The 25,116-nt window shown below is 47.5% G+C and overlaps 3 protein-coding genes across 3 annotated transcripts in view; 2 read left to right on the plus strand and 1 right to left on the minus strand.

Moving 5' to 3' along the window:
• The window catches only part of LOC133339366 (interferon alpha-inducible protein 27-like protein 2A), a 163,411-nt gene that overhangs the window by 101,238 nt on the left and 37,057 nt on the right, over window positions 1–25,116 (minus strand). The gene's annotated exons all lie outside the window — the stretch shown is intronic.
• On the plus strand, window positions 3,887–5,879 carry LOC133339369 (interferon-induced very large GTPase 1-like). The gene has a single exon (XM_061547505.1). It carries the CDS (start codon window positions 3,905–3,907, stop codon window positions 5,861–5,863), a length of 1,959 nt encoding a protein of 652 aa, XP_061403489.1. The 5' UTR covers window positions 3,887–3,904; the 3' UTR covers window positions 5,864–5,879.
• Window positions 6,026–10,625, plus strand: LOC133339368 (interferon-induced very large GTPase 1-like). The gene is given in 2 exon segments (XM_061547504.1): window positions 6,026–7,246; window positions 7,248–10,625. Coding segments are annotated over 2 exon segments (2,229 nt in total). The 3' UTR covers window positions 8,256–10,625.

Genomic DNA, 25,116 nt, shown 5'->3' on the forward strand with positions numbered 1-25,116 from the left:
GCCAGGGCTTTGGCAGTTCTTCTTGCTTTCGGGGTCCCTGAACCTCTGCCAACAATCAATGAGGACCTTCATAATGGTGGGCAGGCCCAGGTAAAGCTCCGTGGTTCGGAGTCAGAGCCATTCACTGTTCGCGTTGAGGTGCGACAGAGATGTCCCCTGGCTCCTATATTATTTGACATTTTCCCACCACGTAGTTCAGGAAACGTTCCTGAACTACGTGCAAACACAAATAATAGAAATATGATATTCCACATGTGTGTGTCACTTAATGTGCATTACATTGTGGGGAGCAGTATTGTAGCAGTTAGCGCACTGCGCTACAAAGCCAGTGACCCGAGTTCGATTCCCACTCATGGCCACCAACACCAGTGACGAATATCTGAACCGGGTCCTGGGCATCCCCTAGGTGGACTCAGCCTCAAATGAGTACCTGGTGCGATGTGTAAAAATTGACATTGGGGAGTAAAAGGCGGACGAAAGTGGTGCTGGACACATACCCCCTCATATACTGTGCTGGCCTTCATAGGTGCTCGCTAACAGCACTTGCCCAAACAGTCTGTTAAGGCTATATGGGGGATCTTTGTCTTTGTATTACATAGGACCAAATATACTGTATCTGGTAGCTGTTTTTTTTTTATTTAATCTAACAGAAATCGTGTCAAGTTGGACCTGTCAGCCAGGGTTTCAATATATTTAAAGTTGTTTATATATAAATATAATGTTCTCGTGGGAGTTGTGGCCTAGCGTTAGCACACTGTGCTGTGGACTCATTCGCACATCATATCTGAGGCCAGAGCTTTAGGATATTCTTCGTTGCCCTTTTTCGCGGGTCATGAAATGATATTCATGATAGTGACCAGGTCTGGGTAAAGCTGTGTGGCCAGGAGGTAGAGCAATTGCTTTAGGGTGCAACCTATATATCCTCTGGCCCCTATAATATTTAACGTTTTCTTTGATAAAGTACAATGTGCAGTTTTCCATGGCTGTACAATAGGATATTCCATCTGGTCCAGATCCAATGGGAGGCTGGCCGGTGTCTGGGTCGGGTCGCGTGTGCACTATGTTTTTGGGGGGCAGTGAGGAGCAGAAAAGTCCATTGCTTTGATGTGCCTGCACTTGCCAGCTGCACTCGTAATATGCACGTTTCTGTCGTCATTGTTTTATTCTTTAGAAATAGCGCGTAATTTAAGGTGTTTGTAATTCGTTATGAATATTATAATAACAACACGCTTTTCCCCAGGAAATGTCTACAGAGAAAGAAGAGGAATGCACAAGCCAGGCTAATGATGGACTTGCACCAAAGATCATTTCTGATGCACCGGCCCTGCTGCATATCGACCTGCAGGACTGTGGAAAACTGGACTCGCCTTTCCATAATTTGCGGGAAAAGCAGGCATTTGATGAAATGCTTAAGATTGATGCTGATGTTGTTGAAAGTAACAAAGAAGCATCGAGCTTCGCTTCACATGTACACAATTATAATCTGTTGCCTTTTGTCGTGTCCGAGACAATTCATGAGCCAACCCAAGCAATGGGAAACTATGTTTCAAAAGAGTGTCGGGTAGATATGGAGATTTTACAAAGCGCATCTGGGGGTCTTGCTCTCGAGGGGGTTTACTTGAGTGGGAAGCTTGAGGATGAATTACAGAAGAGAGGAAAACTCTTGGCAATCCCACAAACTTTCCGCCTGGTGGGTCTGGTTGGCAAGTCGGAGACAAAACAACACGACTTTGTTTCTTTCAGTGAAGAATCTTTGTTTGAGAAGACAATGAGGATCATGGGCTTCAGCAGCGCTGTCTTTGAAAATGGGAGAGTCCATGCTTTGCGTAGTGGACCAATCTCATTGCATGCCAAGTCATTAAATCTTAAGGGAGTGAAACACACTCAAACCGATAATTCCTATCTTTGCTGGGCAGAGTACATGTACCTGCCATTAGCCTCGGCACATCTTCAAATGTCACAACTCAGGCTGTCTGAAACAGCCCTGAACGCACTAATAAATATAGAGAACACCTTGGCAAATACGATGGAAATTTTCAAAAGCAAAGTATTAAACAGCATGAGTGGCAACTTCTTCCTCAAATTCGGCTCTCACGCAAATGAGGGCCCTCTTGAATTTGGAGGAATATTTTGCAGAAAGGCGTCAGCTAAAGCTTTCAGTTCAGATCAGAAACGTGAAATTCAACGGCTCTTGTCTGAGTCATTGGGACCAAACATTGGTGCTTACTGTGACAGTTGTATGACTTCTGATACTGATGGTGCAATGGCAACTGCGCCAGGTCCAAGTGGTTCTGAACATCACAGCCCGGTGCTCAACAATATGGTACAGACGACTGTAACCACAATAGGGGGCGACCCTGACGTTCGTAATCTCCTTCAGTGGAAATCTGCAATTGCATCCAACAATAGGACATGGTCTCTCATCGACCGAGGCACCAGGTTTATACCAGTATGGGACATCGTCCTGTCCAATCATGAATGCAATTTTAAAGATGTCCTGAAGTTCGCCTGTGATCTTCAAACAGCTTACACAGTCTTAAAAAATAGAACTACAAATACTTCTCAAGAGGGTCAATTGGCTGCCATAATCGTTGAAGCCCAATCCATCATGCAAGATGCTAATCAGTGGATAGAATCTGACAATGAGGCTCATCTGGATATACTCGGGGATCTAAAACAGAAGCTATACGAATGCACAACAAATAACAGGAGCTGGATTGATGGTTGTCTCTCCCATCCAGCCCTTCAGGAATTCCTGACGCGGGCTGTATCGGCATACAGTCACTCTCCTGGTGACAAAATCGAATGTATTATCGTGAAAATGCGCCGCCTTTTGGAGCCAAACATACACGAAGTGGAGAACTTCCCCCAGCGCTCCTCGATAATGCAGTGGGTGTATGGGTCTGATACAGTCAGGGTTCTTGATGCTGAGCTAAAAGCCCTCACTGAGACATTTACAAAAACAAAGGAACGATTGAAAGAAGCGACGGATGCATCGACTTGTTTTGAAACTGCGCTGAATGAAGCAAAGGTGAAGGGAACCAATGACGTCACATTTTCCCTCAATTCCCTGTGCCGCTGCCTCCGAGAAATGAATCGGGTGGAGGAGGAGCTCCTGTTCGTTTCAGCTGCTGCTGCTTCAGGGTTCAGTGCAAAGGAGAGATCGTTCCATCGCCTCCTCGACTACCAAGACGTTGACTGCCTTCAGCACCAAGTGGACAAGGCACACAGCGAGTACTTGGCTCTCAGATCTCGAAGCACGCTCAAGGCTCAGGCATACGTGCTCTTGAACGGTTTGACCACAGGAGCTCAGTCTAATGCATGGAGCCCCGAGGAGAAAGAGGAACATCTCGAATTTATGAAATCCCATTTGGGTTCAACCATCCGCACCCAAGTTTCAAACGTGGTGCGGGTCCATGATGGAGTCTCAATTGACTGGAACCGACTCGAGGAAGGTTTGAAATCTCTTTGTGCTGGGAAACTGAATATCGCATTGACTTGTTCACAGATACTAGAGGCTGAGAATGAAAGAAATAACACTGAATTCATAAATCTTCTAAAAAGATTGGGGCTTCAGAAATACTACCCCAATAAAATGCACACAGGGGATGTGTGTTTTGTCAACAAGTCAACAATGTGTACAAAACCTCCAAGCACAGAGCAAGAACTTGTGTTTTGTTATCTGCAGAAACTGATCATGGTTGACTATCGAGCAAGGTATGTTAGTCTTCACGATGAAAATACAAATAACGAGACGACCCATAATAATGACAATTCTCACAGCGCCCAATTAAACAACCTGTCTGAGCCCGCGTATGCACATGCACACTCTAATATTGATGACTTTCTTTGTGATGATGTTGAATTAAGCAGTATAGATGATACTCGAACCCACATTCACCCCATGGATTTGCAAATGGCAATTTTCCAATGTGGAGACAATTTTGTGAGGCAGTATATTTACACCAAACTCTCATTTTGCCAGTTTGCACTGCCGCTTTTAGTTCCAAATCCTTGTAGCACAGAAATAGAATTCCCCCTTTGGGCATTCCGACAGATTTACAAGAGCTGGAAATATCGTGACGCATCCACTAAGACACAACAATCCAAAAGCTGTGCAATTGTTAACTCTGACACTCCCCTAGTGTCCTTCATTAGATTTGGTGATTCGCCCACATCGAAATCGCAGATGCTGAACTCTCTGCTTGGAAAGCAAAGCCATGGAAGTTTCTTTCATCGGCACTGCAGAGGCAGCAGAAAGAATGGTCTCCTCATGGAAGGAGTCACAGAGATCGCCTGGTACTGTCCAGGTGGGATGGACGATGACGTCTTTAATGACTGCATAGCGTTCACCAATCTGCACGGAGATGCAAGAAAACACAGACGACAGGTGAAGTTTCTACACGAGATATCTTCTATTAATGTGGTTTTACTGTCTGAATCACAACTGAACGATGATGCTAAACACATTTTGCAGGAATATCTGAATTCCCCAAAGCCTTTCGTTTTCCTATGCGCTGACAAAGAGAGAATCAAAGGTGCAAAGCCAGGAATAAAGGTGAAAATTGCTGTCAAGAACAGAAACGAGCCCGAGTTAATGGATGAATTGAAGTCAACTCTCAATAATCTGTTGGCTAAATCAACACAAACGATCAACATCGATGATTGCTCAAACATTGCTCGACGGCACGGCTTCAAAGTTGACGAAGATAATGAAGATTGTAAACAAGGCAAGTCCATGGCAGACGACTTGCTGAGTTGTCTCAAGGACAAGCCACTGCCTTCCATGAAGGAAACTTTTCTGCCTCTTCAAGGTAAATTGTGGCACGAGTGGTGCAAGAAAGATAAAGAATTCACTCGCTTGAGAGTAAAGGGGGACCAAAGCGTGGAGGAATACAGGGACAGCATTTCAATGGAAAAACAATCCTTACGGCAAGCCCAGCTTGACAAAGGATTTCCTCTCAATGATGCAATTAGAACATTTATTGAAATTCTGGAGCATCAGGTAGACACAGTAAAAGCATACTTCCTGAATTGGCTAAAAATATATTTAGATAACCTCTCCAAAGATGAATTATCACAACTTCATCAGGAGTATCATCAGGTTCGGAGAGAAATGGTAAAGTCCAAGAAAGAAACAAATGAAAGTAGTTTGCTGGCTACAAAACAAGCAGAGCTGCAAAAAATATCACAAAAACGTGATGCCTCTTCCTTTGGAATCGATCACCTTTTCCGGGAAGTTGGACAGATCTACGAAGCGTCACAGACACTGCGCATAGCTGACACACACTTAGCTGCTTTGCCAGGCATCGCAGCAGATTTCATGCTCTCTGGGTTCCCTCTTGAACTCGTGGACGGTGACGCCTCGCATGTCCCACTCACTTGGATCGGCTCGGTTTTGGACAAAGTTATTGAAAAAGTCGGAAACAAAAAACTGTTTGTTCTCTCCATACTGGGCATACAGAGCAGTGGCAAGTCCACACTGCTAAATGCAATGTTCGGTCTCCAATTCCCTGTGGGTGCAGGGAGATGCACCCGAGGCGTTTACATGCAGTTGGTGAAGGTGGAGGAGGAGTTCAGCATAGAGCTAGGCTGTGACTTTGTGCTGATAGTCGACACAGAAGGGATACGAGCCCCAGAACTATCAAATGCGAAACCCACTCGTGACAATGAGCTGGCTACGTTTGTGATCGGCCTTGGCAACGCGACAGTGATCAACATTTTTGGAGAGAATCCATTAGAGATGCAAGACATTCTGCAGATTGCTGTGCAGGCGTTTCTGAGAATGAGGCAGATGAAGTTGTCATCGAGCTGCGTGTTTGTCCATCAAAACGTAGGGGATGTGACCAGCTCAAGACAATAATGAAGAATGCACGGAGACGCCTCCAGGAGAAACTCGATGAGATGACGCGCTTGGCTGCAGAGCAGGAGCAGTTCGCTGTTGAATCTTTTGACGAGGTGATCCGGTTTGACGTGGACTCTCACGTCCTGTTACTTTGCTCATCTCTGGGAAGGAAAACCTCCAATGGCTCCACCAAATCCAAGCTACTGCCAAAATGTCAAAGATCTTAAAGAAATGTTACTTAGCATTTCTAAAAGAGGGAAAAATGTATTAAAGATTTCAGAGTTCAAAGCACGTATTCAGGACCTATGGAGGGCTTTGCTCACAGAAAACTTTCTGTTTAGCTTCAAGAACACCCTAGAGATCGCAGCTTATAGCAAACTGGAAGAAATGTATGGGAAATGGACTTGGAGCCTGAGAAGTCATCTTATTCAAGAGGAGAATAAGCAATATAATATAATTAACAACAGTACAGATGTGACGTCCAATTTAACTCGGTCAATGATTGAGAAATCCGTTTTGCCAAAATACAACGAGACCAGGAAAGAAATTGAAACATATTTCAAAGGAGAAGATGCTGAATTGTTGACTCAATGGAAGACTAACTTCGCAAATAGATTTGAAACAATTAAGGAAGATCTTGTGATTGATACTTACAAAAAATGTACAGATCTGATTGAGCAAAAGAGTGCTCTGAACAGTGTGGATCAAAATAGATCACGCTACGAGGATCAGCTGATGAAGAAGTGCAAGGATTTGGCTTCCAAACTGAACACCACTGATGTGAAAGATGTCCAATTGGAGAAAGAGTTCGATACAATGTGGGAAGAATCGATGGATGAAGTGAAAAACAGTGTTCTGGCACCTAAAATTCTGAATTTTAGAATTGAAGTACAAAATATACTTCAGAAGGAGTTTCAAATTGAAAACGGCATATCCACTAACGTGGAGAAAATGTTTCATAATGAATCACGTGAGATTCAACGAAATGGTATTTGGGACTGGCTTCCATTTTCCCGTTATCAAGAGCAGACAAATATTTTCAAAAAAATAACAGAGGACGCAGAAAATGCAGCCAATGTTGTTATTAAACATATTGAGAATCGGAAGCTTGGTTACAATGAAAACAATATACATGAAGTAATTAAATGTGTGCAGGAAACTGTAGATTCATGTTGCGAACACAATGCAAAACTGAAGCTCACTAATACAAACAGGCTAGATTTAGCAATATGCATTTTGACAAATGCTGAATGGAAGTTTCAGAAAATACATGATGATTTCCAGAGGGCAAACGATCCTCTAATATACTTCAGCAGCAAGAAAGAAGAGTACTTCAACAGCTTTAAGATTAGATGCAAAGGAGCAACAAACACCACCATCTTTGCCGACACTTTGTGCAGTAAAACTTAAAGCAGCCATGCACCAGGCAGTCTGTGACCAAGCCAGCCTTTACATCGTCGACAAAATGAAATCAGAGTGTCAGGCATTCAATGGCAATCGATCAAGATTACAAAACTACATATTGATACATTTAGCAGAGAAGGAAATGTTCGAGGAATTTAATGAATATATTCAGAAACCACAACAATATTTTGTTAAGTACATTACAGAACGTGTTGAAGAATATTGCTCAGCAAAAGAAAATAATAAAATTAACAAAATATTGAAATCGTGTCTTGAGCTTCAAAAAAAATTAGTTGTCAATGTGATCGCTGATGCAACCACAGCTGTCCAGACAAACAAAGGCGATGCATCATCGTGGCTGGATGAATTTAGTAAACGACTTGATCACAAATTCAATTTCCCAAGGCACGGTCTGGTTATAGCTGACTACAAAGACATTAATGACATTGCCTACTTGACAGATGAACTAACCAAAGCAATGGAAACAATGGTGACACAGTTGAACACACAATATTCTACAGCATCCCTAAGGGATTTAGAACATGTAAGGAACAAACCTCATGACATGCTATGTGAGCAAATGAGTGGGTGCTGGGCACAGTGCCCATTCTGCGATTCACTCTGTACAAACACGATACTCAATCATGCTGAGGACCACTGCACTCCGATTCATCGGCCACAGGCAGTTACAGGGTGGAGCTGGCATGAAACAAATTTTTTTTGTACTGATATTTGTACGAGTTTAGTTGCTAGTGATATCTTGTATGTGCTTCCTGATGGCAAGATAATGCCATATAAGGATTATCGCACAATAGGGCGAGAACATGCTAGTTGGAGCATCACGCCAGACTTAACCGTGCAGCCATATTGGAAATGGTTTGTCTGCAGATTTAAGTCAGACCTAGAGGAGTTTTACAATTTGCAATTCAAAGGCAGTGGCGCCATTCCAGATGGCTGGACAAAAATTACAAAGGATGAGGCGATTGCAGACTTGCATAAAAAGTAATGTCAACACTATTGGCAAGTTATCAAATGGGAATACTTTCTCAATTCGATCTAATTTTGTCCTTTTCTGTCTTCGTGTTATAAATAAGTTTCATCTTCATTAGCCAATTGGATCTTTATTATGAGAAAATATATCCTTCTATATTTCAAAATTCAATAGGAATGCTATTGCTGTTGTGGGTTCTCTCATTATATGTAAGACGATTTTTGTTTCTGGGAAGTTATAGTGTGATGTTCTAATTGCTATGCCTCAAAAGTGCAGAAATGGCTGTTATTTCCCACAAACGTTGCTTTTGTAACCAGGACTTTACGTGAAGGAATGACACAAATGCACATGTTTTGTCAATGAAAATATGTACATTTCAAAATATCATTGTCCTGGTCACAAAAAGCAAAGTTTGTGGGGAATAATGGCCATTTTCTGTACTTTTGAGGCATAAGCAATTAGGAAATAATGATTTCTCCCCAGGAAGATTTTTTTTTATTTTTTTGTTACACAGTGAATGTATTTATTAGCATTGGCACAAGACTTCATTGCAACAACTTAGTCATTGGGAGGCACCATTATATATAATTCCGGCTAGTCATTAGGGATCACCTTGATGAATACTGAGTTTAGTCAACATAGGAATGGGACTTCAAATAGTGGGCTGCTTCGGGCTTGGAAAGCCAACTTGGAAGAAGGTGCTTGGAAATTGTATTGAGTAACTCGGACTTTTAATATTTCAGAACCATTCATAATTCTCATAAATGGCATCCCCTGCATTAGCAAGTAACCTAAATTACTTCGTCCACCTAACATATTCAGACAACTTACTGCCCTCTACAATGTGAACATAACTTTACTGCAGGGCATTACGTATTTTAGCAATTATGAAAACATGCCATTGTAAACATTTAGAATTTGTGTAGGGTACTGGATATGGCAAGGGTTATAGGGGGGTCAGTGTAGATGGGTGGAAACAGGTGCAGGGTACTGTACAAGGGAAAGTTCGAGATGGGAAGCAGAAGAGGGTTGAGTCTTCTGGAGGAATCTACCGGGGAAAAGTGATGGAAGTTACCAGGGCGTGGTCGGGCGGGGATATAAGGGAGAGTGAGGCCCACAATGGGGGCGGTGGCTCGGGGATTTAAGGACGACTACAGGTGGACGTTATCAGGGCCGAATGTTGGAGATAGACATCGTGGAAACCATCAAGACAGACTGTCTGAGATCTACATGGTGGAAACCATCAAGAAAGACCGTCTGAGATCTACATGGTGGAAACCATCAAGAAAGACCGTCTGAGATCTACATGGTGGAAACCATCAAGAAAGACCGTCTGAGATCTACATGGTGGAAACCATCAAGAAAGACCGTCTGAGATCTACATGGTGGAAACCATCAAGAAAGACCGTCTGAGATCTACATGGTGGAAACCACCTGGGCTGCAGATCGTCATCATCTTGTGATACGTGTGAGTCGTGCTCTCGCCTTCTAAATAGGTTATTGTAACATAAACAATCTATAAAATGGAAAACGCGAAGGAGCCTCTTGACGTTTGTAACTCGTTATTGTCAAAATCGTAAGGTGCCCATTGCGGATTTTCCCGTTTATAATCGTACAATTCTGTTTCCATGTGAGGCAGTCGGTGCGTATCCATAGATGCCATGTCGCATGTTATGGAACCTTTTCGTTTAGTCAGATGATACAATTCTCTTATTGTGCTTCATGCTGCAGTGTTAACAAGACCAGTAACTACTCACACCTTCCTTTCTCCCCATGATGCACACGCACCATTGTTTTGTACAGGGGCTTGAGATGTGATTGGATTTAGAAGCTGTTTAAATACAAACTCAATTGTCAAAAAATGATTACATATTTAAAAAATCGGGGGGACTTGTGGTGCCAGTCAAGGACCCGACCCATCTCCTTCATTTTCCTGATTGCACAAAATGAGTATCATATTTTAGTGACCAGCTCCTGCCATCGGAGTGTAGCGTTTACACCGCTGTCTTAAAGGCTGTGAAATAGACATGAGGCGATGATTGGGTAAACGTATCACCCTGCTCTCGTTTGAGTGAGAAAACTTGGCCACTTTTATTGAAAACAATCTAAATGAATTTCCATGTGCGTGGCCCTTTCACAGTGCGAGATTACGATTTCTATCGGCGAATCTGAACGAAAGAGGGACGTGAATTACATCGCATCGTGAAAACGTTTTATATCAAGGCAACCCGATTAGTTTTTTGTCAGTGCTGGACCTCGAATGAGGTCAGTCCTGCGGTGATTGCAAACATTTATGTAATCGTGGTGAATTAGAATTGTGCATAATCACATGACTGTCTCGACTAGTGTGCTTGAATTGCAATTAATTTGTATGCTTTAACCTAGCGTTTAGAAGTCTGACTTAACATGAATTAACGATAGCATGCTTCTTATTAATGTGTTTCTCATGATGCTAATGATTACATTTATCTTGATTTTAGTTCATTTCGTCTGTGGGGCTTTGCAAGTATATGTCACTTGGGCAATTGTAATTTTGGAGTTGTTTGTTTAATCGCACCGTACTTTGACATATATCTTACATGAATAAACCTGAGTACTATGACAATAAACATGTCAGTCTCATATGTGCGAGAGTGTGAGTGTGTATGTGGAGGGAGAGAAGTAGCACAGTGGTTGGTACAGCGCGATTCCAGTTTGATTGTTTAGCATGTGGTAGCCTTTCGGGACCAATATCATCCATACTAGAGGTTTTTTGGGTTAGATCGCGTAAAATGTCAATGTGTCGTTAAACCGGCCACCACCCAAGGCAGCCAATAAGTAAGGTTTGTTACGTAAACAGAACATGCTTATTCGTTGCTTGAACATAACTAGTGTATAGTAGTGTATACTAGTGTATAGTGTAGTGTATAGTGTAGTGTATAGTGTAGTGCATAGTGTAGTATACTAGTACACCACACCTTTGTGTTGGAGAGCAAAGTCATAAGATTTACAATCTGAGTACGACGTTTCGCCGGTAATTACATCCAGCTTCATCAGGCGATAGCCATATTTGTGAAGAAATCCTCCTGTTTCTGTTTCCATGACAAACCTTACTAATTGGCTGTGTCGGGTGGTGGCGGACTTATCGACACAACTTTCATATATTTACGCGATCTAACCCAAAAAACTTGTATTATGGATGATATTGGTCGTGAAAGCCTATCACATGTTAAACAGTGTTTGGGTTAGAAGCAGTAACTAATTGGCACGTTTTGTTTAGGTTTCAAACCTTACTGGCCGTGTCGGTTGTTGGAGGGTTATGACACATTTATACTAACGCGATCTAATCCTGAAAAAAAAACTTTATTACGAATGAACTAATTATATGTTTACATTGAAAGTTCTGTATTTTCTGATAAACTGAAAAGGATGCAAAGGAGCATGGGAGATTAAAATAGAATGACACTGAGAAACAGAGAGGAACAGATTATAATAGAACATACACAGCTTAGGTATATCATCACATTTATTTTCAACCAGTTGTGGATAGACCTTGATGATGAAAGCATGGAGAGATGCGTGCTTGGGATTACCAGGCTATGAGGGGGCCTAAGCACGTATTCCAAGTTACAAAAAACTTTCTTTCATCAAGTAATGAAACGTAATTATTAATGTTAAAATTGTTGAAGACTTCCAGATGACTCAGTCGGAGACGGAGGTGAGTTAAGGGCTTCCGCCGTAAGTTTATCAGGGGGGTTGTAATACAAGGGGGTGAACCACTTCCCAGGGGTTAGGGGTCCCGGGCTAGCTCCCACTGGGTCCTCACACAGCCGGCTGACCTGCGCTGCCTCCTCTGCGCCGGCCGTGAGATCAGCCAACACGGCCGACCGAGGAGCACAGCCGCGTCCAGCCCTGGCGCTGTGCTAGCCCCTATTCCTACCCTCTTGCCCCTCGCTCCCCATTCCACCCCTTCTCCGACCCTACTCTCCAGCTACGACCCCACTTACGTCACGGGGTCCCCCCTTTATACTCCAGGAGCTGTGATATCATTGCGCCACCCAGAGCGCATGACGTCATATCCAGTGACGTCATCGCACTGGACAGGACAAGTGACGCCACTCCCCTATTCTACTACTCTACATCACCCCCCCCCCCCCCCCGTGAAAAAACCAGCCAACCCAGCTGCAACCACAACGCAAGCGGGCCCCCACTCCGGATCCAAGGCCGAACAACTAAGATTGGTTGTGCCTGAAGGTAAAACCGGCTGTTAGGATTAACCCAACCTTAGGGCAGCACGGCCTCCCAGGCACCACAAGAATAATAACCACCCCCAACAACAACAAAAAAGGAGTCCGACTGCCTCTTCCACCCGGCAGTGCCGAACGGGCGTCGGGGGTGGGGCCCGATGAACGGCCACCAAGACCATTACCGGAGCCGCATCCCCCTCGAGCAGGTATGCGCTGCCGGCCCGCTTCCCCGTGTGGCGTCCGCCGCCAGAGCAGGCGGCACGTCAGCGGGCAACAGGCCCACCGCAGTGGCCATCGGTGAGTGCAAACAGAAATCCAAGAAAAGACAGCAAAATGTTGCAGAAAAATCACCGTACACCAACGCTGTGTGCAAAAATCCCAGTGGGATGCAAGTCAAACAACAACAACAACAACCATAAAACAACTTAGATTAAGGCCATCAGTCTAACTCTGTACTACAACAAACAAACATGGCTAAAACAATACACTTTTCGAAATCACCAAAATAAAGCCATGAAAGCAATGAAAAAGCAATCATAGGAACTGTGACGGAATTTTCACAATAAATGGCATAAACATGTACTACCAAAACCTTGCAGCCATAGCTGGCTGCATGAGCCACCCTACAACAGCAGGAGCATCAATAGGAGTATTATAATTTTCCAATGCACCTTTAAGATCAGCACACTAAATCAAAACACAGGTCATACTTTGTAGCGATCATCCGGAGCTAAACATTTTATTTTAGGCCACTGAATAGCACTGGCAGCTAGGGGTGTACAACTCCTCTAGAGCAGTTTTGAGTGAAGATCTCATAGGAAGTGACTCAAGTTTCAATTTATTGGCAACAGCATTCCAGACCCTGGGGGCATCAATAGCAAAGGCCCTTCCTCCAGTATATGTACGGCAATAGGGAATGTTAAGCTGGTAAATGAGTGTAGACCTTAGGTCAAATTTGTTCTTTGAAACAGAGATGAGATCCAGCAGGTAATCTGCGGATTTTTTTGCAAGTGCATCATGAATAAATAAGATCTGGTGCACAAGCCTTCGAACATTCAGAGATGTTAAGTTTGACCCAATGTAGAGATCACAGTGGTGAGTCCTATATGGGCAGTTCAATGCAAATCTTAAGGCCGAGTGATACATTGAGTCAAGTTTCTTCAGTACAGTACTTGGGGCTGATTTACACACAATGTCACAGTAATCAAGTAGAGACAGTATGGTAGCTTTTATCAATTCCAAACGGAACATAGGGGGGAAGCAGTGCTTGTGTCGATATAGAAAACCAATTTTTTTTGTCTTTTTCCCAATATAATAAATGTGATCTTCAAAATTCAGTTTTGAATCCAGGATGACCCCAAGATACTTATAGATCTTGACTTGCTCTATTTGATCATTATTTAAGGAATGTAATTGGGGGAAAAGAACTTCCCGCTTTAGTCCTGGTGAGAAGCATAGCACCTTGGTTTTGGCAGGATTTAGGACTAGTTTAAGAGCAACTAGCTGATGTTGTAGTTTGTTGAAATCACTCTGGAGCTTAGCAATCGCGTAATCTGGAGAGCGGCCAGCAGTAATCAGTACCGTGTCATCTGCAAAAAGATTAACCCTGGAATAATCCAGTTCAGTGCCCAAGTCATTTACATAATGAGAGAACAAGAGGGGGCCGAGAATAGAACCCTGTGGAACCCCTTTTGTTATCTTAACACTGTTTGACCTCCAACCATCTGTGAATACAGTTTGGGTGCGAGAAAAGAGGTAATTTTTTAACCATTCTACTGTATTTTCGAAAAAACCGAGGCAACTTATTTTACAAAGCAGGATGTTGTGGTCTACTGTATCAAAAGCTTTGGACAAGTCAAGAAAAAGACAGGCGCAGTGCTGCTTATTATCAAGGCTACTGTAAATGTGATTCAGAGAGTCTAATGCAGCAGATGTGGTGCTGTATTTTTTTCGGAACCCAGATTGTTTTAGATGTAATAGATTGTTGGCTGACAGGAAACTGCTAATTTTTCAAAAATTTTCATCAACGGGGACAATATTGAGATAGGTCGGGAGTTATTTGGATCATCTTTAGGACCCCCTTTGTGAAGTGGACGAACATAGGAATGTTTCCAATCTAGAGGAACTGATGCTTCTTTGATGGACAGGTTGAAAATATGGGCTATAGGTTTGTATATTAGGTGACCAACAGTTAGTAGAGCAAAGACGGGAATTCTATCTGCTCCGGTAGAGGATGACCCTATGAGTTAGGACAGTTGTTTCAGAACATTACTTTCGTGGATTGGCTGAAAACTAAATTCGCTTAATGTTTGAATAGGGGTGTAGGAATTTGCATCAGCAGGGGTCACTCCCAATACATTATCAAATAGGGTACCAGCTTCAGAAAAATGAAGGTTAAAATTGTCAACTATTTTTTGGGGATCTGAAAAATATTCCCCATTTCGGTTAAGCTGAACGGGCAGATTATTTGTTTTGGATGCCTTTTCGATACATTTGATTGTTTTCCAGAAAATCCTGGCATTTCCATGAGATTCAAGGAGAGTGGAAGAGAAGTAGTCATTTTTTGCATGCCGTATTTTTTTGACGCATCTATTCCTTAAAATCCTGTATTCTAGCCAGTCATTGACCAAATTACTTTTCTGAGCAAATGCCCAAGCCTTGTCTCTAGTTTTCATGAGCTTTGTAATCAAAGGATCAAACCATGGTGGACGGTTGCCTTTAGTTTTAAATTTAACCAACGGAGCATGTTTGTTAAGAATTTGGAGAAACGTGTACCTGAAAGTCTCCCAAGCCGTAGTCAGGTTTGGAATATCACAGACCTTGTCAATATCCGAGTGAAGCACATCATTAGTAAATGCCTGAGTGCTGAAGTGTCTCATGGAGTGCTTCTCAACCAATTTAGGGGGGGCTTTGGGTCTGGTTGATGATCTCACCCCAAAAATGAAGGAGTGATCACTAAGGTTATTACCCAGAACACCAGTCAGTGCGAAATTGTGAGGGGCCATTTGTCAATAGGACGTCAAGCAGAGATGACTGTCCCGGATTTTTTAGGTTGGGTCTTGTGGGGACATTTATTAATTGAAACAGGTTAAATTCATCTGCAAAATTTGTGGCCACGGCCGGCGGGTTTAGCCAATTCCAATTTAGATCACCCACTAAAACTATTTCACATTTAGGGAGGCCCCCAAGAAGCTCTCTCAGATGCAGCTTCAACATAACGTTTGAGCCAGGACGGGTGCACTATCCACCGCCGGAAACCGAACCGAATCCGGACGCACTGCAGCCGGCGGACCTCCACGATCTCAACGGGGCCCTGTCAAGGGCGATGCAGTTTGGCAGATGTGCCAACGGGGACCTGGGGACAATGCAGCCATACTTTTTGGCCCGCTACCCATGGGAAGCCAGCTGCCTGGTGTTTGGGCAGCCGCTCATTGGCCACCTGCCGGCTGGCGGAATTCTCGGCCGCGGCCTGCCGCGCCTTACGCAGCCGGTCAAGCGCGACCTTCAAAGGGACTAGCACCGCCGACCCCTTCCTGGGGGACCCGACATCCAACTGGACGTGCACGGGGGGCTCCGGCTCCCTACCGTACATCAAAAAAAAAGGCGAAAATCCCATTGAGGCATGAGGAGCCAACTGATAAGCCACCAAGACCCCCGGGACGAACAGGTCCCAGTCTGACTGGGACGTGTTCACCTGGTGGCACAGCATGGACGTGAGGGTGCGGTTCAAGCGCTCTACCATCCCGTCCAACTGGGGGTGGTAGGGCAAGGTGCGGATTTTCTTAGTGCCAAGGAGGTGACACACCTCCTTGAGCAACCTAGACGAGAAATTCCGCCCCTGGTCAGTCAACAATTGTTCCGACGCGCCCTTGTCAAACACGTACCCCTGGATGAAGGCCTCGGTGACAGAAGAGGCCGACTGATCGACAAAAGGCCATGCCATGGGCCAATGTGTGAGGTACTTAATGCCCACCAAGAGGTATTTGTGGCCCCGTTGGGATGCAGGGAATGGCCCCGAAATGTTGAGCGCCACAAGCTCATTAACGCGAGAGATCCTAATGGACTGCAGTGGGGCCCGGTCCCGGACAACTGGGGCATTCCTCCGCGCGCAGTCGTGGCAACCCTTCAAAATCAGTGCCACGTCACCCTCTACACCCGGCCAGTAATAGTCCCACTTAAGGGTCAATAAGGTCTTGTGATAGCCAAGGTGCATAAGCTTCTCGTGAATGGCTCGGGTTAATTTACCACGCAGGCTAGTGGGCACCACCACACAATAGCGTTTCAATTGGGCATCCCAATGCAAGAGGAGTCCGTCATGCACGGCGATCGCCGGGGCAGCCGACGAAGCTGAGCTCCGGGCCTGATGCCCGACGCGGCACCGTAGCTTCAGCAGAGAGGAATCCTCCATCTGCAAGCTGGACCATACCTCCTGGGGAAGTCCAAGGCGGAAATCCGCGGGCCCCGCCGCACCTGGAGGGGTGGCCGCCTCGGCCGACGCGCCCAACTGGGCCGCAACGTCCCCTGGGGCCTTGCAACGGCTAGAGCCCAGGGCGCAAGCACACCCACCGCCTGCTGGCAATCGCGATAAACCATCCGCATTTCCATGCTGTGCCCCCTTCCTGTGGATTACGTCAAAGGGGTAATCCTGGAGCACCTCGAGCCAGTGGGACAGCTGACCCGAGGGCTGAATAATCCTCAGCGAATATTGCAGGGCCGCGTGGTCGGTTCGGACCGTAAAACGCCCACCGTACAAATAGGGCCTATATAATTGAACAAATAAAAGTATGGCCAAAAGCTCCCTCCGGGTCACACAATATCGCTGTTCCATCGGGGACAGAACGCGACTGTCATAGGCTACCACCCTCTCAACCCCGTCGACCACCTGGGCCAGGTCGCTGGCATCGGTGTCGAGCAGGAAGGGTTTAGAAAAATCCGGGTACCCCAAGGGCGGCTCATCCGCCAAGGCCGTGCGAAGCGCCGCAAAAGCCGCCTCCTCCTCCGCGCCCCAGTAAAACCTTTGGCCTTTGGCGGAAAGGGTGTGCAGCGGCTTCGCAATTGTCACAAAATCGCGGACAAACCGACGATAGTACGATGCGAAGCCTACGAAGCTACGCACTTCCGCGACAGATGTGGAAGTCGCCACGTCCGGACACAAGCCGTTGTATCCGGGTCCGTGGTGACACCTGACGCGCTAACAATGTGTCCCAAATACTTCACCGATGGTTGTAGCAAACGGCATTCTGGGGTTTAAATTTCAAGCCCGCAGCACACACTTTGACGAACACAGCCTCAAGGTGTTGCAAGTACTCGTCAAACGTACGGCCAAAAACAATAACGTCGTTCAAGTAGATTAAACAAGACTCCCACTGCAGCCCCGCCAAGACCATCTCCATGAGATGCTGGAAGGTGGCTGGGGCCGAATGAAGACCCATAGGAAGCCGATTGAACTCGAACAACCCCTGGGGCGTGCGGAACGCTGTCTTGGGCCTAGAGGCCTCGTCTAGTGGCAATTGCCAGAAGCCGGAGAGCAATTCTAGAGTCGAAAAGAACCGTGCCCCCGAGAGGGCATCCAGGAAATCATCCATGCGAGGCAATGGATATGCATCAGCCACCGAGATCTTGTTCAATTTACGGAAATCGACGCAGAACCGGAGACTCCCATTCCCGTTTCTTGACTAGCACAATGGGGGCACCCCAAGGGCTAGCCGATGGGGAGATGATGTCCGCCGCCAACGATTCGTCGACAGCCGAGCGGACATGCTTTTTTCCGCAAGGTAAAAGTGGTGGGAATTTAGTCGAATAGGGGCCGAGTCTCCCGTGTCTATGTGGTGCTCCAAAACAATAGTGCGACCCAGATCAAACTTACTTTGGCTAAACACATCAGTGAACCTCTCGATGAGTTCGCGGATTTGCTGACGTTCCCCGGTGGGCAACGAGGCATTCTCGTTGCACAACGTGGCGATCCACGATGCTTCGGAGTCCTCCGCGCGCATCACACCCGCCACGATCTCTCTATCCGGGGCAGCGCCCTCGGGTGGAGGAGCCGGGGTTGCGTGCGCCAGGACGGCGCCGGCCAGGACTACGACCGGCGCGGGCCCCGAATTGAGGACCTGCAAAAAAAGGTCCTGGCCCCCCGACACGGCTGTCAAGGCACCCACCAATCCCTTCGTCCTTGAAAAGTAACTCGATGGGGACAGGAGGATACCCGTCCCTGTGGAGCTCCCTTCGAGCGGTCTTCGCAACCTAAGGGGTAGCAGGATTTGTGACGCCGGCGGAACGGTCACCGCCGCTTTATTCAAAGCCCGCACACTGGTGACCAAGGGAGACAGAACGGTAGGTGATTGTAAGAATTGCAGTCGCCTCCCTGACGGCATTTCCACACAGCCCTGGTCAACGAGAATTCGAATGGGCATCCTAGAAAAAAAGTCGGTCCCCAAGAGGCATGGAACAGCCAAGGTCTTGGAGACCAAAATAGGCCCGGCCAACTCAATCTCGTCAACCCGAACTGACGCTATAACGTGGCCCAAGATGCCCAAACTGCTGCCGTTCGCGGCGACACAAGCCCCGCAAACCGGCCTTAACGGACCAACGCTGCGGGGTAGCAGCTCGAAAATGTCTTCTGAAATAATGGTGGCAGACGCCCCCGTATCCACCAGGAGGCGAACGTGCACCGCTTACACGTATCCCGCCACCGCTGAGGAGCCGGCAGCGGCTGCCACCATCCGATGCGCCAGCGCGTTCCAGTAGCGGGTCTGTCTGGGCCATCCCACGGGTGACAATGATGGTGCACCCGACCCCTCAAGGACAACCCCATGACGATGGGCCCTAACCCCGCTAGATGCATGAGATGAGGGGAGCGGCCGCGCGGGTGATGCGTCGCGACTCGCCTGGGGCCCTGGGCCCGATGCCGACGAGAGTCCGGGAGGAGTTGGAGCCGCCTTGCTGAAGGCCCCTGGGGCATTCCGGCAGCCCCGCTCAATGTGGCCCCACTGACCACAGCGGAAGCAGGTCACCGTGGGATCATCCTGCGGATGGGACGGTCCCGTCCGCCCCCGCTGCTTCGGACGGCGACCACCCTCCCCCCTCCCGCGACGACCGGGCATCGCCAGGGCCGCGAGGGTGTCCACACCCTGATATGCAGCCATCCCTTCCGGCGCCAGGACCCCCACGCACGCTGCCATCTGAGGCTGTTGGCGGAGAGAGAGGTGTGCCTGGATTTTCTCCCCAGCTCACGCGCCAGGTCGAGTAGCCGTTCTAGGGCCATCGAGTCCAGCGCCCTGCCCTGTAGGTCAGGGTATGCGGCCTGTGCCAGGGCCAGGAGCGAGCAGCGAAAGGCTAACAGAAGTTCCCCCTCCTCCCGCCGCCACAGCGAAAACTTCAGGCGTGCACTGGACGGTGGCTCAAATACGTTGGCCATCTGGATATACGCCGCTGGGAGCGTAGCACTATCGGCCGGGGGAATTGACTTGAAGGCCTGCAGCGCCCTCTGATCCAGACAGGTCAGAAGGGCCTGCAACGCCTCCTCCATGGGCCAGCCGACCAACATATACACCACGTCGAACCTATCTTGGAAGGCCGGACGGCGTGGCGAAGGTTGGAAACCCCGCGGCACCCACAACCCACCCTGTGGGCGCGACGTGGTGCGGCGGCGTTGCGGCCCCCATGGGCCACACCGGAGCCGCAGCGAGTGGCGGCTGCGCTGCGGCACCCATGGGCCACGCTGGAGACGGAGACGCAGCGAGTGGCGGCCGCGTTGCGGCACCCATGGGCAACGCCGAAGTCGCGGCGGCGTAATACGGCCCTGCGGCGGCGCCCGCGGCCCACCCTGCAGGCGCGGCGAGGTGCGGAGCTCCGGACGTACCTGGGGCCCCCCCGGCAGGCGCAGCATGGTGCGGAGCTGTGGCGTCGCTGGCGGCAGACCCCGCAGGCGCAGCGTGAAGTGGGACCGCGCCCGCGGTGAAGAGCGGTGTCGCGGCGCCCATGGCGCCGACATGCGGCGTCGCACCAACAATGGCGGCCGCTTGTGGCGTCGCAGCCGAAATGGACGCCACCTGCGGCGTCGCAGCCGAAATGGCGGCCGCCTGTGGCGCCCCCACCAGCATTGCCGCCGACGGCGGCGTTGCGGGAAAAATGGCGGCCACCTGCGGCGTCGCGGCCAAAATGGCGGCTGCCTCCCGTGGCTCCCTCGTCGGGAAAATGGCGCCAATTTTGAAGTTGGTGGGAGGTGGGTTGGCAGGAATCTGCCACTCCCCCTCAAAATGTGGGCCGGGTGCACCCATCCGCGCCTCTGCGACGTCGAGTCGGGCGCTGAGCTGCTCCATTGCCCCCCTGACCAGCTCCAGCAGCCCCGCGAGGACGCTCTCCGTGCCGAGCGGCGGCGCGCTGGCACCACCGGATACCTTCTCCTCCCGCTCCGTCCCCATCTTCTTCCCGGGGGCCATCACCGGGGCCCCCGGACTCCGGGGTCACTGCCGAAGCCTCCTCCCTGCCGTCTTCATCCCCCAATCGTCCCGTCGCTGGGTTCTTGCGCGCCGCTCCCAATGTCGACATGGTGGCGGCAGCGCAGGCACTTTGACACCACTGTTGAGGAGTTCCCAGGACGCACTCAGAGACGGAAGTAAGGTTATGGGCTTTCGCCAAAGGTTTATTAAGGGCTGTTACAAAACACAAGGGTACACAACTCCCCGGGGTTAGGGGTCCTACGCTGAGTCCTGGTCCCTGCCCGGCTAGCTCCGGTCTCTCTCTCTGTGTCGGATCGGGGACTCTGCCAACTCCACCGACCCGACAGAGAAGCACCTCTATCGGCTACCACCGGTGTCCTTCCAGACTCACGACTTCGTCCCTCTACACCCCCCCTTCTACACCCTGGTTCCCTCTCTACCCTTCTCACTCTACCCCGCTTTCATCACAGGGTCTCCCTTAAGTACTCTCCGAGACGTGACGTCATCGAGCCGCCCAGCGCGCATGACGCCACGTTCTGTGACGTCATCGCACTGAACGGCACACATGACGTCACGTCCCCATTTTACTCCTCTACAAAATCAACAAATGTACTCGACTCAAGGTAAAAATCATCAAATATAAATCACTCAATTTCTTCAAACATTTTGTTTTAAATGGAGCTTTACCTCTGGCAAAGTCACACGCGAATGATGAGGCCTTCATAATTTGAAGACAAAAAAAATTCAGATATCTGTGCGACCATCGCTCAGCTATTACTACAACATATTAATGTGAGGATATATCCGGGTTGCTGACGGATCACAAATCGTCACGATGATTGGCTCTGCCGGTCCTGGTCCATAGCCAATGGGGGGAAGCCTAGGGGCGTGGCCCTGACGTAATGGGAAGGTGACATCTGTAAGTAGAGAATTGGTTCTGCTGGCTTTAGCCACAGCCAATGGGGAGACGAGTCAGGGGTGTGGTCCCGGGAGCCTACGATGGAGTCTGGAAGATTCCATAGAGGCTAACCAGGATTAGTGGAAAGGTACCACGTCACCCGGGTATTAAATAGGGGTGGAGACGAGCAACACGTGGTCACAACTGGAACGAACGGAGGGAGAGGCCACGCGAGAGCGGGGGTCCAGGCTGCCACATGGCTGCGCACGTCTCTCTCTCTCTATCCCTCTCACGCTGTCTGTCAGCAGCGTGATGGAAGTGTTGTAAAGAAAGACAAATAAAGACCGGATTCCAGAAGTCGCTTCAACGACCTTTATTACACATCCACCAAACAAGAGCGTCGGCACCGGCAACCAGCGGACGAGCGATGAGAGCCATCGTGCATCGCCAGAGAGAACGGAGCAGTGGAAAGAGCCTGAGCCAGCGCAGCCCTGAAGTAAGGGCGGGTGTCCGTGTGAAGCTGGCAGCTGCACGATCAGAGAGAGAGCACGGAGCAGTGGAAAGAGCCCGACCAGCCGCCCGTGAGAAAGAGTGTCAGCGCCAGCGAGAGCGCCGTGTGTTCGACCACACACACACCGACAGCACCAGCTGGGAACCAAGACATCCAGCAGCGGACAAGCAACATTGTTGCTGCTGCTGCCTCAAAGAGAAAGAGCAAGAGAGCGGCTGACCCACGCCGTGCCGGCCTTCAAGGAGCAGTGGGCGATGGAGGAGGCCGTGTGCTCGGTGGCAGATGACGTGGAGCTCTGCATGCTGATATGAGATACCCGTCGGAGGCCGTCGGACTGCGAGAAGGGCTGCGTGCAGAACGAGAGAGAGCGAGAGAGTGAGCGAGAGAGTGAGCGAGAGGTGGGGGTTTACATAAAGCAAAGTTATAAAAAAAAATACGAAATGATGAACGAAGCAAAGTGCCGAATACACCGAGCATCTTCTTGTTTCCACTGATCGTAAAAAAAGAGAGCGAGAGAGGGCAAGCAGATGTTTGTATACCCCTCCCCCACCCTCACAAGCTCGCAACGCAGCGCCCGGCATCTGCTTAATACAAATAATTGATCAAGAAGACAATCACACATTGTCCCAATATATTTAGTTAATTATGTAATGTTGCCAATGAATCTATTGACGTATACTTTTTGCCTTCGTGATGTAATAATTTGCTTTGTATTGCCTTTCGTATGAATATCGTCGCATGCATGTTTTAAAGACTTTCCTTATCGCCGTATATGCTCGCGTTACTCGGTGGAATTAATCAATTGTTCGGTTGCCCAGTTTAACAACGCAATCATTGATGGTTAAATGTACGGATCCATGAGGGGTACTTCCCCGGTGGTACTGCGGATAATTCCAAGCATGAGAGTTCGCATATTAGATTAGAATTAAAATTGCTTAAAGAGTCTGAGTGGTTTCTTCCTGAGTTCATGCATAATAATCTCATTTATAAGAACTGTATCCTGCGTTGAGATTTGAATTCAAGACATGACATAAACACACTAAGACATAATCAGTCAATGTTAAAGCGAGAATAATTGCATTATCCCGATTGATAATACAACCCTAGACAACGAAGCTGAGCTTAATTTAGCATAATTACTTCACACTTGGATAACTTCATGCAACTAATTGTATTGTCCCGATTGATAATACGGCCCTAGACAACGAAGCTAAGCCTAATTATAATAACCAAATATATTAGTATAATCGCATCAATTTGCATAAGCTAATAAGATCACATCCCTAATTAACATAATGTATGCGCACAATTACATAAATTAGCATATTTTCCGTTAATTTCCCACTTTTTCAATATTCATTGAAATGTTTTTTTTCAAGACCCGACATATACAACAGGGCCTCGCTCCGCTTTATCTACCCTCTTAAATGGACAATGCCCTTCACTCTGGCTGTGCCACGTGTGTCTGAAATCAGCCCAACGTGTGCTTATCGCTGTTCTCTATACAGTCCCCAAAAGGACCCCTGTTCACAATAATCTCAACGCGTACATTTGATAAATTCACTACACAGTCCCCTACAAGATGTGAAAACAACAACTCGATTATACCTATAACAAAAGGTCGAATCGTGTCTGCATTGACCACACATAGAACTTGTTTCGCACATGTAAACAAAAACATGCCTATATTATTGGTTCTTTCGGTAAAAGTCACGTAGAAGGGAAACAATAAATAAGAAAAATATAAAACAATAAAATTCTCACGACGTTTCGACTGCAACACAAGCAATCATCATCAGGTGTGAAAAACACAGCAGCCATTGGAAGGATTTGATCAACCATTTCGGGTCTTATTTGATTGTGTTCACGCTTACGGTGACTTTCAGACAGCATTCCATTCTCCTCTTCTCCCCCCTCCTTTTTTCCGAACATAGATGGACTCGTCCATCTGAACAATTGTCAAAATCGCTGTCCGTGGTTAAGAAAAAACTGCCACTTTTTTCAAATTTTCTTGCTGTGTTTTCCACACCTGATGATGATTGCTTGTGTTGCAGTCGAAACGTCGTGATAATTTTATTGTTTTATATTTTTTATTATTTTATTGTTTCCCTTCTACGTGACTTTACCGAAAGAACCAAGAATATGAATCCCTGCAGTCACGAAAGCTTTAAATCAAAACATGCCCTGATGATAGATGGCATTGTCTTTGTGCTGTTCGCCTTTTGGCGTTCTCTGGTCTAACACTGGTAGTGAGACTAGGCCCTAAAGAAGGCTGTCTCTGGTGCAGACCAATCAGTTCCAAAGACAATGCCTATGTAGTGACATCGCTGGATGTCAACATGCTGGGTGCAGTGCCGGCCCTAAAGGGGCACAGCGTGCGTTGTAGCGACATTGCGGATACCACAGGGGTGTGGGTGTAGTACCAGTGTAAGAGGCCGTAGTATACCCCCAGGCCGTACTATACCCGGGGTTAAAACGGCCTAGGCTAGATTATACCCGGGTATATTATGACCTAGGCCAATTTATTCTCTGGGGTATATTATGACCTAGGCTAAATTATACCCCCATGATAGTAATAGTGTTGAGCGATATACACATGAATTGCTAAATTTTTCCCTTATAATTCCCTGAGATAGCTTTTAATTAAAACTTTTAAATTAAAATTTAACTCACAGCGGCCTAAAGCCTACAGCTAGGCCTAAAGCCTCGAACAACGCCTCAAACTCTCCCTTCGTATTGTACCCCCGCGTGTGTGCAAGGGAGTTAATGGTTAGCAATGTTACATTCCCTGATGATTTTA

This window comes from Lethenteron reissneri, unplaced genomic scaffold, assembly GCF_015708825.2.
Source record: "Lethenteron reissneri isolate LAM-NWPU_2019-01 unplaced genomic scaffold, ASM1570882v1 scaffold_1848, whole genome shotgun sequence".
Taxonomy (NCBI): Eukaryota; Metazoa; Chordata; class Hyperoartia; order Petromyzontiformes; family Petromyzontidae; genus Lethenteron; species Lethenteron reissneri.